General features: G+C 34.8%; 2 protein-coding genes across 2 annotated transcripts; both read left to right on the forward strand.

Moving 5' to 3' along the window:
* The first annotated feature begins 2,436 nt into the window (after positions 1–2,436).
* LOC115950972 (uncharacterized protein K02A2.6-like) lies at positions 2,437–5,996 on the forward strand. The gene is made up of 4 exons (XM_031068261.1): positions 2,437–3,199; positions 3,310–3,818; positions 5,508–5,657; positions 5,760–5,996. The coding sequence occupies exons 1-4, from the start codon at positions 2,437–2,439 to the stop codon at positions 5,994–5,996; spliced, it is 1,659 nt and encodes a 552-aa protein (XP_030924121.1).
* Positions 5,997–8,695: 2,699 nt separating this feature from the next.
* On the forward strand, positions 8,696–9,583 carry LOC115950981 (fasciclin-like arabinogalactan protein 12). The gene has a single exon (XM_031068274.1). The coding sequence runs from the start codon at positions 8,696–8,698 to the stop codon at positions 9,581–9,583; it is 888 nt and encodes a 295-aa protein (XP_030924134.1).
* Positions 9,584–14,350: the final 4,767 nt, after the last annotated feature.

Genomic DNA, 14,350 nt, shown 5'->3' on the forward strand with positions numbered 1-14,350 from the left:
TATAAAAAAAAAACGAAAATTAATCAATTAATTCAATTCTTATTCAAAGCAGTTAATTTACCACAACATTCAAATCAATTTTCATGGAGGTACTATGTAGGCTGGTATAAAAGGAAATAAAAATACAAAATCTAAATATCCCTAGTTAAAATTGTGGTTTAACTTGTTATTGATAACTAAAACAATCAAGAATCAAATCTAAATTGAAATTCTCAATAATATCCCTTTGAGATTAGAAAAGTCTTCTTTGACTACCGCACATTCTTGATATGATGGTCATTCTATAAGTATAAATACTTGTGGGATGTGAGACGGGGGTAAGGGCCGAGGTTCAAGTCTCTAGGAGGGAGTTTCATACACATATATACTTAGATTAGACTAGAGTAGAATTTTTATCTTGTATAAAAAAGAAAAAAGAAAACATCTCTTTGGAAATTGAGGTTTGAGTATCATAATCCCAAATCTCATTACTTTCTAAATTGTCAACATCTTTTCTTTAAGAGAATGTATAAATATTTCAACTTAGTTTTACATGCAGTATACAACTGAAATCAAATATGAATGAGAATTAAGATTTTTTCCCTAAACAAAAAATATTAATTGAAAATTAAGAAGACAAAAATTTGGGGAAAAGAATGAAAGCAATTTGGGAAGAAACTTATATATTCTTGCAATGGCCTGAAAATGGGAGAGAGAGAGACTGTGACATGAAAAATGTGCGGTAGGTCTTTGCCAATGATAACAACTTCCAAAAAAAAAAAAAAAAAAAAAACTATTACGTGTCAATCTCCTAAGTGTAGTGTAAAACAGAAAATATGAATTTCTTCAAGATCTTAATTTTAGTAGCAACAAGAGAAACAAGCCACATAATCTTGTTTTATTTTATTTTAATATTTTAATTGACTGAAAAAATAAGAGTTAGAATAAGATTGTGGAGCTATTATGTGAGATGGTATAAGAATCTCTAAACTCTTTCTTACCTTTATTATTATTATTATTATTATTATTATTTTATTTTATTTTTTTTAATTTTTCAACTTCTAGGTCCCCTCAGCCCTCTAATATTTAATGTCTACACCAATGCCAAGACAAGTTATGTCTGAGATATAATTTTTTTTTTTTAAACTTTTTAAATCCAATTAAATGCATTTATTTTTTACACAATTTTTATTTATGTATTTATAAAATATAACTTTAAACTGGCTTTCATTTACACACATTATATTTTTTTAATAAAAAATTAATGTCATATCATTAAAAATAATCGACTTCATTGTTCTATTAGTTATTAGAAAGACATGAAAATAGACAGAATGACCAACAAAACTCATATGTTAAATTTTAAGGTCTAAAATGTAATGAAGCTCAAGTGGTTTGTCTCCACTCTCCACTAATAGAGTATTAGTTAGTTAGTAGTGGGGTTAATTGTACAGCTGGACTATTGGGGAATTAGTTACTAAATCTGGCTCCCTATTGGCAGTTGTAAAGGTGAGCCTAGCTTAAATACTTGTGATTGACCTTTGAGGGAAAACCAGAAATAAGACTACAATTTGTTTCCTTTACTTCTCCATGTTCCTTCTCTATGTTCTTGGAGGGTGACTCCCTCGAACCAGTCAACATTCTTCTTCACTTTCTCCATTATTTCCCTTTCAATTTCTGTTCTACTGCACTATTTTATTGCACTATTACCAGAAGGTCCACTGCAATTGGTATCAGAGCAGTTTCGATCTTACAATGGCTGATGGTCCTAATACAAGGTATTCCCAACTTTCGGATACAATTTTTTGGGTTAAGCTACAGCAAGATCAACACCAAAAATCCATGGAGATCATTACACAGCAGCTGGCCCAATTGTCTGAAGCTGTCAAGGAAATTTGAGCAGTTTTGCCCACCAGGCCTCTCGACAACAATAACAGAGTCGAATCTTCTGTATCTAATGGAGGTAAGATTCCAATCCCTAAGCAAGTAAGATTAGAATTTCCTAAATTTGGATGGATTTATAAGGCAAATCAGTACTTTAAGTACTATGAGATCCCTAATCATGAGAGAATTCTCATGGCTTCCTATTATATGGAAGGCCCAGCCTTAGTTTGGTTTCAAGATGCTGAGCATGATTTTGATGGATGAGAATCTTTTCTAAAATTACTCCATACTAGATTTGGTCCAAGTGCATATGATGATCCAATGGAATGCCTTACCAAACTTAAACAAACTTCCACTGTGTTGCAGTATAAGTCACAATTTGAGGTCATTTCTAATAGAATTAAAGGGTTATCTGAACCACATAAATTGAGTTGCTTCTTAAGTGGGTTGAGGGATGAGATTAGATTACCTATTAGGATGCTAAATCCCACATCCTTGCATCAAGCTTTTGGGTTGGCTAAAATTCAAGAAGAATATTGGATTAGCACTAGAAGGGCTTTGTTTAAAACAAGCATGGAAGTGGGCTCTCAAGCTAAGTCTTCCATTCTTGGTCTACCTAAACCAGATCCCAAGGCTAGAGTAGCCATCCAGAAAATTAGCCCTGCACAGATGGAAGAAAGAAGGAAAAAGGGGTTGTGTTATTACTGTGAAGAGAAATGGAATTCAAGCCATAGATGTAAAACTAGTCTAGAACTTTTTCTCATGGAAACAGTTCCCAACGAAGAGGTTCAGCTAGGGGTACCATTAAAGGAATTAGACACAATAGAAACAACAGGTGGGGGGAAGGAAGAAAATCCTATTGCTTACCCTGAAATATCTTTATATGCCCTCTTAGGAAGCCCAAATCCGGGAACCATGAGATTAATAGGGTTTATAAAGGGAGTAAGGGTGACTATTCTTCTTGATACTGGTAGTAATCACAATTTTATTGATCCAACTATTGTGTCCAAGGCTACTTTAACGAAGCAATCATCGGTTTTGGAAGTTAAGATTGCAGATGGGTCCGTGATAAGAAGTGAGGGAATCTGTCATGGGGTAATGATAAAAATGCAAGGGCATGTGTTCCAAGTTGATTTGTATTCTCTAGCTATGGATGGTTATGATGTGGTATTAGGAATACATTGGCTTAGAACTTTGGGCTTGATTCAATGGGATTTCCAGAACCTTATTATGAGATTTCTATATGAAGGGCAACAGATTCTACTAAGAGGGGTGCAATCAAAAGGGCCTAGCTTCCAAGAAGGGGATGAATTCTTCAAGAACTCTCCTAAGAAAGGTCTGATACTCCAAGTCATGATGCTGGATTCACCTCAAGATCAACCTCAAACCAATTCAGCCTTGAAAGAGTTGTTGCAACAATTTAATTTTGTGTTTAACACTCCAAAGAATTACCACCAAGCAAGGGGCATGAGCACCAAATAGTGCTCAAAGAGGGCACTCAACCTATCAATGTCAGACCTTATAGATATCCTTTTTATCAGAAGAATGAAATAGAGAAAATTGTAAAAGACTTGCTGGAGATAGGGGCAATAAGGCCTAGTAAGAGTCCATGTTCTTCACCTGTGCTCTTGGACAGAAAGGCAGATGGTTCCTGGAGGACGTGCATCGATTACAAAGCTCTCAACAAGGAAACAGTGAAAGATAAGTTTCCTATTCCTGTTGTAGATGAACTTTTAGATGAGCTATGTGGTGCTAAAATTTTTTCTAAGTTAGATTTAAGGTCTGGCTATCATCAAATTAGAATGAAAGAATCGGATATTCATAAGACAGTATTTAGAACACATGAGGGTCATTATGAATTCTTAGTAATGCCCTTTGGACTTACCAATGCCCCATCCACCTTTCAAAGCTTAATGAATGCAGTTTTTAAACCATTTTTAAGAAAATTTGTCTTGGTATGTTTTGACGATATCTTGGTTTATAGTACTTGTTTAGAAGCCCATCTACTGCATCTTCAATAGGTACTAGAAGTTTTGCAATAGAATCAACTCTATGCAAAACAATCCAAATGTCACTTTGGCTGTGAGGAAGTTGAATATTTAGGGCATATTATTTTTGGAGAAGGGGTACGAATTGATTCAAAGAAGACTGAAGCTATGCTCAATTGGCCTGCTCCTACTTCACTCAAGTCTTTGAAGGGTTTTCTTGGCTTGACAGGATAATATAGAAAGTTTATTAAGGGTTATGGCCAACTAGCTAGCCCTTTGACTGACCTCTTACGAAAGGATGCTTTTCATTGGGATGCCGCTACTCAATACTCCTTTGAACAACTTAAGACAGCGGTGGCTAGTCCCTCAGTTCTGGCCTTACCTGATTTTTCAAAAACATTTCTTATAGAATGTGATGCTAGTGGTCATGGTTTGGGAGCTGTCTTGGTGCAAGAAGGTAGACCCATAGCTTATCATAGTTAAGCTCTGAAAGGCAAGAATATTCATTTATATACCTATGAAAAAGAGCTTCTAGCTTTAGTAGTGGCTGTAAAAAAATGGAGGCCTTACTTATTGGGCAAACCCTTCCTCATTAAAACTGATCAACAATCCTTGAAGTTCTTATTAGATCAGAAAGTTGGCACTCCAGCTCAACAGAAATGGATAGCTAAGCTAATGGGATACATCTTCCAAGTTGAGTATAAAAAGGGGATGGATAATCAAGTAGCTGATGCTTTATCTAGAAAAGAAGATCCACCTCAAACAACCATGTTTTTACTTTCCTTTCCACAATTGTCCTGGTTAGATGAATTATAGCAGTCCTATGCTATTGATCCAGATCTAAACAAGATCATTCAAGGCATCCAAAATGGAAATTCTAGTTTCCAAGCTTATTCCTACAATGGCAATGTCTTAGTGTATAAGGACAGAGTGGTTTTAGGCCAAAATTCTCCTTTAAAGTCCAGGGTACTGCATTATATTCATGATAGCCCCTTTGTTGGTCATTCAGGCTTTGAGAAAACCTATCAAAGAGCTAAGAGAGAGTTCTTTTGGAAGGGAATGAAAAAAGACAGTAAGAAGCATGTGAAGGAATGTGACACATGTCAGAGAAAAAAGGTAGAGAACTTGGCTCCCATGGGACTCTTGCAACCACTGCCTATTCCTGAGCAACCTTGGGCAAACATTTCTATGGATTTTATTGAAGGATTCCCAAAGTCTCATCACTTTGATGTCATTTTTGTTGTGGTGGATAGACTTACTAAATATGCTCATTTCATTCCCCTTTCTCACCCCTATACTGTTGCCAAAGTAGCTTTCTTATTTTTGCAACATGTCATCAAACTCCATGGCATACACAAATCAATTGTCAGTGATAGGGATCCCACATTCATTAGCCATTTTTGGGCTGAACTCTTCAAGTTACAAGGTACTACCTTGGCCTTGTTCTCAGCTTATCATCCATAAATTGATGGACAAACTGAGGTGGTCAATAAAGGCCTAGAACACTATCTTAGATGCTATGCAGGGAAACAACCCAAACAGTGGTCCTCTTGGTTGGCTTTGGTTGAGTTTTGATATAATACTAATTTCCACACTTCTACCAAAACCAGCCCTTTTGAAGCTCTTTATGGCTATTCTCCTCCAACATTACTGCAGTATATACCTGGTACCTCAAGGCTAGAAGCAGTTGATGTCCACCTAAAGTCCAGAACAACAGCATTGGCTTTACTTAAACACAACCTAGTTGCAGCTCAAGAGAGAATCAAATCTCAAGCTGACAAGCATAGAACTGATAGAGAGTTCCAAGTGGGAGATTAGGTATTCTTACGACTCCTCCCGTATTGACAGAAATCCTTGGTTACTAGGACTAATCTCAAGCTTTCTCCAAGATTCTATGGGCCATTCCAGATTCTCCAAAGGATTGGCCAGGTTGCTTATAAGCTGAATTTGCCCACTAGTTCAAGACTTCATCCTATTTTCCATGTTTCTTGTTTGAAACCTAAGTTGGGAGCTCAAGTTAAACCTATACCAACGCTACCTCCAGTGGATGCTGAGGGTGTTCTTTGCCCTGAACCAGAAACTATTCTCCAGAGAAGAATGAAGAAAATTCACAATCGAGCTGTCACTGAGGTCTTGGTTCACTAGCAAGACACTCTTATTGAAGATGCAACTTGGGAGCTTTTGCATAATCTCCAGCAGCAATATCCCCACCTTGTGGGCAAGGTGCTTTAAGAGGAGGGGTATTGTAATGAAGCTCAAGTGATTTGTCTCCACTCTCCACTAATAGAGCATTAGTTAGTTAGTAGTGGGGTTAATTGTACAGCTGGACTATTGGGGAATTAGTTAATAAATCTGGCTCCCTATTGGCAGTTGTAAATGTGAGGCTAGCTTAAATACTTGTGATTGACCTTTGAGAGAAAACAAGAAATAAGACTACAATTTGTTTCCTCTTCTTCTCCATGTTCCTTCTCTACATTCTTGGAGAGTGACTCCCTCGAACCAGTCAACATTCTTCTTCACTTTCTCAATTATTTCCCTTTCAATTTTTGTTCTACTGCAATATTTTACTGCACCATTACCAGAAGGTCCACTGCATAAAATCTCTCATTTGAAATATTAGGCATTGTTTCTCCAAAAAAAAAAAAAAAAGAAAAAAAGAAAAAGAAAGAAAGAAATATTAGGCATATTAAAAGCATTCAATGTATAAACTTTAGGACCAACAATGTATTTTTACCTACTTTTAATTATATTGTTAAGTTTAGAGTTGACAAATTCCATGACAATGTAATCTTAATTGAGTTTGTATTGAAGAATCATTAGTTCAAGATCAAGTGTCCAAGAGGCAATGCAAAAGAATGAAGAACCTTAAATTTGTACTTTCGTTTGAATACTGTTTAATTGATGTTTGATTGACCTTCGACTAATATTTGATTGATTGAAGAGCAATTGAAAATCGTGGATTCATTTTTGCTGAGGTGATTTAATTGAAGTTGTTGGTCTCATCAGCCAAAAAAAAAAAAAAATAATAATAATAATTTTGAAGTTGTTGGCTTTTTTTAGCCTTATTGAAAGTCTCCTATATAAATAATTATTAGTGGATTGTTCATTTGGGGATGGTTTCCCCCTATGGTGATTTTTCCTTTAGATAGTTTTCCGCGATTTTTCACTTTATCACCATATCGTTGGCTCTTGTGTGATTAATTGAATTGGATTGGTGACACCACATGCCATAAGGTCGATATGTTTTAATTGGCTAAAACAAAAGTATTTAATTGACATAATTGGACTAAATTGATTAATTCCACAGCATAATATACAACGGGGGTCCAAATAACCCAACATATACAATCCATGTAAGTCATAAGAAAATAAAATTTTTTCCCAAGTCACAAGACTTATATAATCACAGATAGTGAATTTTAAATAAGTAGCGTGAGTAAACCATATGCACATGGTTTTTTGAATTGTCACCTAGTGTCAAGGAAGAAAGCTATCCAAATCTTTTGGGAAAAAAACTTTTTTTCTTGATTTTAGGTAAGGGAGAGAAACATCCCCTTTATGTTTTATTACTTATTAGACAATGATTAGAATTTAGAAGTTAGATGAAGACATGAGAATTGTGATAGTAGCATTGCTTTTTTTTTTTCATATAAAAGAATCTAAGATAATTCCCTCTACCCCACTGATGGTTAAAAAAAAAACACAAACTAGAAGCCAATGACAATGACCATTACAAGACACCTAAAAGGTACATGAGTTTACACATCATGAATCCCGACAGATCACACCAATGACAATGACCGAATAATATATATCACAGGGTAGTTTATTAAAAGCTTAAGGAAAAAAAAGAAAAAGAAAAAAAAAAAAAAGAGTTCCGACAGCCACAAGGTACAGGAAGGAAATATGTAATAATCAATAATCATGCGGTGTCCTACTATGCTTTCCTTATCATGATATTATCACAAACCTTGTGACCCAATCCAAACTATCCAGGTCCAGGATTTGGGAAGTTTACAGTCTGCAATTGGAACCAATTCTGGCAAGCTCATTAACCCGTTGCTAAACAAGCATTAGAATTGATTGCACTTACATTTGGGTTGATTAAAAATGGGGAATTCTAGCTAGTTGAGGATTGGGAATTGTCACGTTAATCAAAGCCAAAAAAAAAAAAAAAATTGGATATGTAGTTGGAAATGACGTGAACCTTAATTAATGATTAGAATCTCAAATTTTTACTCGTTAATAACTGGAAACAAAAATTTTAACTCAAAGGACAGCCCATTACAAGTGTTGAATTTTACTCTGTTTGAGGAATAAACAAAAACAAGCTAACAAATTTGATACAGGAGTTTACTATCTTTTCTTTTCAACTTCCTTCATAAGCTTGTGGCAAACAAATGAGTTTCATAGCCAAGAATAATTATCTGTGATTGTGAAAGCAAAAGATATGACAAGAATCTATATTTTCCCGCACACACAATAGAGATTCCCTCTCTTTTTCCTGCCTTCCCAAGCAAACTAGTTGCTAAAACAACAAGATCTCTCACTTTATCCTTTCATTCCTGCACCTTTCCAAGAAAGATAAGCTGCAAAGAGTTAAGGTTTTGTAACTAGACATTCCTCCACCTTTCCAAGACAGATGATCTGCAAATCACTAAGGTAATTCGTAACTAGAAGTGTACCCTTCACCTAATTGCAATGTCTCCCAGCCTCAATAAAAGCCCTCTCTTCCCTTCCACACATATCAAACACTCCTGCAAGTGCAAGTGCAAACCCCACTCTTGCATTTCAAAACATCCCAACTAAAATTCAGTTCTCCCCACAATAAAAGAACTTCAAAGATGACAAAACAGGCTCTCTTCTTCTCCCTATCAATTTTACTTGTATTACTCTTCCATTGCATCACAACTTTAGGCCAGCCTGCCGCAGCACCAGTCCAGCCAGCAAATGCACCAGTTCAGCCTGCAAAGGCTCCAGTCCAGCCTGCCACTCCACCAGTAGTTCAGCCTGCCAAGGCCCCAGCCCCAGTCCAGTCTGCCAAGGTCCCACCCACAAAGAAAGGTGTCCCCGATGTCACCAAAATCCTTGCAAAGGCTGGAGGGTTCTCAGTCTTTATCCGCCTCTTAAAAAGTACTGGAGTGTCTGACCAATTATACGGCCAGCTCAACAATTCAAATAATGGCTTTACCATCTTTGCTCCTACTGATGCTGCATTTTCCAGCCTCAAAGCGGGCACTATAAACTCTTTGTCCGACCTACAAAAGACCCAACTAGTACAATTTCACATATTAAACACAGTTGTTACTCTCTCAAATTTCCAAACTCTGAGCAATCCAGTGCCCACAGAGGCCGGAGATGCTGGTGAGTTCCCACTAACCGTGACCACTGCTGGTAACCAAGTGAACATCTCTAGTGTTCTTGTTAATACCACGTTGGGTGGAACTGTGTATTCGGATAGCCAGCTTGATATTTATCAAGTGGACCAAGTGCTTCTTCCTCTTGACATTTTTAATCCTAAGCCAAAGCATAAGGCACCAGCCTCGGCACCAACATTGTCAAAGCCTAAGTCTTTGAACAATGGTGCAGATGCAGATGCAGATGCAGACACTCCTTCTGTTGCTGCAAAAGTGGATGAGTCTAGAGCACTGAGTCTCAAGAGGCATGGAAATGGAATATTGATGTCCATTGGAGCTGCTCTGGTTGCATTCATTGTCACGAAGGGACTTTGATTGTGTAAATGTATTTGCTTGAAATTCTCAGGTGGGTTCCAACTGTCTCGTGCCGTATGATTTTGCTAAGTTGGGGTGAACGGTCGTAATCTACACCGAGTGCTTTCAAATGATTGCCATCTTTCCCTGTCCAATATCTATAATTCTAGTTTGTGATGAGAACTATTGATGTTAAGGCTTTATCTTGATTTTTTTTATTTTATTTTTATTTTTATTTCTTGCTCTTGTCATTTTTAAGTTCCAATTTCTATGTACTTTGGAATTTTCAAGACTTGTCTCTATGAGACTGAGAGCATTATTTGAATTCTTGTGATCAAATCTATTCTACATTTTCTTTTTTGGGTAGCAAACCTTCTCTTAACAATGACTTGTTTTTAGAAAATATATTTCTAAAATTTTAGCAAGATTATGTCTAGCAAGTATTACGCGAACTACAGCCAGCAGTTGCTATCCCTCTAGCTAGGAAATGCTCCCATGACAACACCTATCAATATAGTCAAGGCACACTCCTAAATACAAGAACATTCCATTCTTTGATGGGGATGATGAGTAAGTTTGATTTTATTGATTAGCTCTTGAGGTGGAAGAATATTTTGATTATTGGGAAATCTATGACGAAGAAAATGTCAAACTTGTTTCTAATAAATTGGATAGAGAAGTAGAGGAATGGTGGGAAGAAATTCAAATTGATAGAAAGCGTTGAGGTAAGCATCCAATTTGCTCTTAGCAAAGAATGAAAAAGGTGTTAGTTGATTTATGGTTTTTGCATGATTATTATGATATACTAGATTATACAAGTGTTAATTATAGATCTGCATATTCATATGAAAAGGAATATGTAAAGTCCATATTTTTAGGTTGGCAATCAAGAGTAAATTGTAACCTTTAGAACTTAGTTTTGTCTAATGGTTTAGTCTAGAATTATTCTAGAACAAGACAAATGAAGTTTTGCATAAATAATGACTAAAGAAATATGGAAAAGATAAGTTCAGAAAAAAGACTCACTTATCTCTATCAATCGAGATGCAAATGTCGACCGATCGAGATTTGTGTAGATATGTATTCTCACTTTCTTTCTCAACTATTGGATCTAGGTCTTTGATGGAACTTAAGGATATTTAAATGAAAACCCTAGAGCACATTTTTACACATTCAAGTGAGCAGTGTTTTGTATACAGATTTGGAGTTTTTCCAAACCTTTTTGAAGCTATAGCTGGAGACCTTGTGCAAACAACAAATTCAATTATAAAGGAAAGTTGCTGCATCAAATCAACCACAATTGATGATCTAAACCTTTGAGTGGAGATCTCAACGTCACAAACTGGAGAGTTTGTATGCAACAGTTTCACAATAGAAGAGTTCGAGGATTCGGAGCTACGTGTGGTCACGTGAGTAAGTATTACATGAGATAGTAGTAGATTTAGGGTTAAGTCTATTATACAAACTTCTATTTTACTAGTGAAATGTTGTCTTGAGGATTGTTTAGGTTAAGTCCTCCTTAGTTTTCTTGGGTCATCATTCTTGGTGTTCATGTGATTTGTGAATGTTTGATGTTTGGTTGATTAAGATCTATTGCATAATTAATTTAATTAATTATTTGGTTGATATTTGATAAAGCCTGAGACAACTGGGGTCTAAAACCCTAACAGAATATATGTTAAAAACATGAAATGACAACCACAAAACCAAAATTATCACATCCAAGTCCATGTGTCAAGAAAAGAAAAGGGTTTGAGGGTTGGCAAGATGTAGTCAATTTCAAAATAAAATTTTAAAGTGGTTGAAAAAGATCCAGACTTGCAACAATTTGTAGAATTGAAGATGCCAATTTTCAAAAGTTTTATGAAGAAGTCAAAGAAAAGAAGATTGAGTTGATTGTGGGTAATGACAGAAATCAAGAGATGGTAACTATTGAGAATATTGTGGAAGATCAAGTTGAGGTCAAATATTAGGATGAATCCATAACCCATAGTCCCTAGTTTTCGGTTGATTTGTTGATTTTCTCGGAGTCGAAAATTTTAGTTTTATTATCAAGTGTTTGTTGATTGATGTTGCAAATAAATTGAAGGTCAATGAGAAGAAATTTTATGGTACACTATTGAAGGAAGATTTCTGATCTTATCTATCAACTTGATGATGAGTTTTTCCTAGGTGGAAGGATCTAATGTAGGACAAAATCTCCCAATTAATTTTTGTAATTTCTTATTTTTGGTACTTTTATGTAATTTTTAGATTTTTAGGGTTACAGTTATTATTTCCTTAATTTTAGGTGTCTTTAATGTTGTTTAGTCAAATTAGGGTTTTGTACTCTTTCTAGCCACCTTAAGTTTTCTTGCCGCCCTAGGTTTTACTTTTACTATTTAAAAGCATTGTAGTCTCCAAAAGCAATTCAGTTTTTTATATTAATAAAACTAGTCGCTAACTCGTGCTATACACGGGAACCTACCTATTTGTAAGGTAGACTAAAATAATTTTATAAAATTTAAAATTGATTAAAAAACTACACCACTTGCTCTTGTATGACTTCAATTTGTGTTACACTTTCAGATAATGCAAAAAAATAACTCAAAAATTCAGATATTAAAACTTCTGAAAGACTAAAAAATATTGAAGAATCAGATGATTCACTGCTTAGGAATTATTGAAACAAAACAAAATATATATGGCTAAACAATAGAGAAATATAAGAGAAAGATGAGTTACATTCAAAAGAATAATTTCAATTATTACAAACTTTTTTATCTTGTAAAAAAAGTCTAAAGAGAGTTTGGTGGTTCATATACGGAAATTACTTTTTAAAAAATACATGAAAAATCATAAAATAATTTTTTTTTTTAATAAAATAGAGGAGAAGAAAATAACATAAGAAGAGTTCATATCTCTACTCAGCTTTTATAGTGTTAATGATTTATTCGCCATTATTCTTTTGATTGAACTACCCTTACTGCTTGGTGTCACAACCCCAATATACCCAATTCTATGTTCTGCCATTGTTTTTTCTCCTTCCTTTGAGCATGTGAGGTTGAGAGACACTTGCTGGTCTATATATATGCCATGTAGAATATGATAAGTTTGGGGATTTAGATAGACTCAATCTTTCTAACAACTTTTGAACTTCACATTTAAGATTTCAATTAGTATTGGGAAAATTTATAAATTAACAACGTTTGAGTTTAAGTTTGAGTTTAACTTGGACTTGTTAGAAAAATAGCACTACTTGTTAAGTTTGAATTAAACAAAAATAATTTTGTTTAAAAAAAAATATGATAATGATGAGTTTGAGTTTAAATGGACTTGTTAGAGAGATAGAGTTTCACTCCTTGTTAAGTTTGGACTGAACAAAAATAATAATTGTAAGAGTTTCAGAGATTTCGGTTATATATATATATATATAGAGAGAGAGAGAGAGAGAGAGAGAGATAAAGTTAAAAACTGTTATAAAAAAGTAAATAAAGTAAAACACTAACTAAAATGTATTGCTGTAAAACACAAACTAAAAAGTTTATAGTGCATTCTAAAAAAAAAAAAAAAATTATAGTGAAATATTGAAACGTATTGCTAAAGTATATTTATATATATACTGATGAGGTATTTTACTTTCAATTTCTATTTTGACATACGGGGCATGCGCATGCATACAAAAGATTTACTCTCTTGCACCATATACTTATCACGTCAGAAACTGGATCATGCCAATTAACCGGAAGTATAAATTAGGATTGCTTTTTGAGACCCTTCGGGAGGAACTTCGCTTCAAATATAACTAAATCCGCTTTTCCACATTGTTTGACTTGGATATATTATTTTTGTTATAGAATTTTAGTTGAAGTAGAATTTTCGAGGTCTTGAGACATATATCTAACAGAGTTTTACTTAAACTAAACTATTGTAACACTTGATAAGATAATTACATATTAAAGAGAAATAATAAATATATAAGATATAAAATCTAAAATAAAAAGAATTTAAAATAAAAATAAAAATAAAATAGTGGTGACGTGGAAAATTGTGGGAGTTTCAGAGGCTTCAGTTATATATATATATATATATATATAGATTTCAGACATTTGTCTATTGCTTCTTTATGATGGATTCCAGAAACCTATCACTTTGTGAATTTGAGATTTTCATTAAGAAGCTAATATGTTGGTTTCTTTTTATCTAGAAAACAATATGTTTGTTTTCTTAAAGCTTTTGCGACATCAACAACAAAATAATAACCCTGGCCAAGTTCAACTTTAGCCCACGAATTAGCTTAGTTCAACTCTATGGTTTAAGCCAGTTCAAAAGCTCAGTTCAATCTGCTGATGTGATCATGAATTGGATCAACCAAATTTTGTTTGGGTCATGTCTAAACTGTGCTGGGTTAGTGTGTTGACTTGTCAAATGATGTGGCGTGCATGACATTGCTGACATAAGGCTTGGGATGATGTGGCACTATTTGGTGATCATATCTTTTTAGCATTGTGTGTCGTGTGTGTGCTAGCTCGTGTCTCGAGCGTGGGGAGGCTTGAGCAATTTGAGTGGCATGTATGATATGTGGAATTGGCGACCAACATTTCAAGCGGCATGCCTATTGGTTGTGATTCCACCGCAGTTGGATATATCCAATGGTGGTTGCGGTGTGATAACAAAGATTGGTTTTGAGAGATGTAGTGTCTAGGTGTTGGCGGCAGTAACTCACTTTTGGTGGTGGCAAATTTAAGAAGACAAAAGAAACGAAAAAACGATTAGGGAGACAAGATTACTCTTGAACACCAGAGAGTT

Source organism: Quercus lobata, chromosome 1 (genome assembly GCF_001633185.2).
Source record: "Quercus lobata isolate SW786 chromosome 1, ValleyOak3.0 Primary Assembly, whole genome shotgun sequence".
In the NCBI taxonomy this organism is placed as follows: Eukaryota; Viridiplantae; Streptophyta; class Magnoliopsida; order Fagales; family Fagaceae; genus Quercus; species Quercus lobata.

Coding starts and splice junctions, on each gene's coding strand:
- LOC115950972 (XM_031068261.1), top strand. CDS start 2,437: ATGGAAGTGGGCTCTCAAGCTAAGTCTTCCATTCTTGGTCTACCTAAA. Junction 3,200..3,309: donor CAAGAACTCTCCTAAGAAAG/GTCTGATACTCC, acceptor AACACTCCAAAG/AATTACCACCAAGCAAGGGG. Junction 5,658..5,759: donor GAACTGATAGAGAGTTCCAA/GTGGGAGATTAG, acceptor GGGCCATTCCAG/ATTCTCCAAAGGATTGGCCA.
- LOC115950981 (XM_031068274.1), top strand. CDS start 8,696: ATGACAAAACAGGCTCTCTTCTTCTCCCTATCAATTTTACTTGTATTA.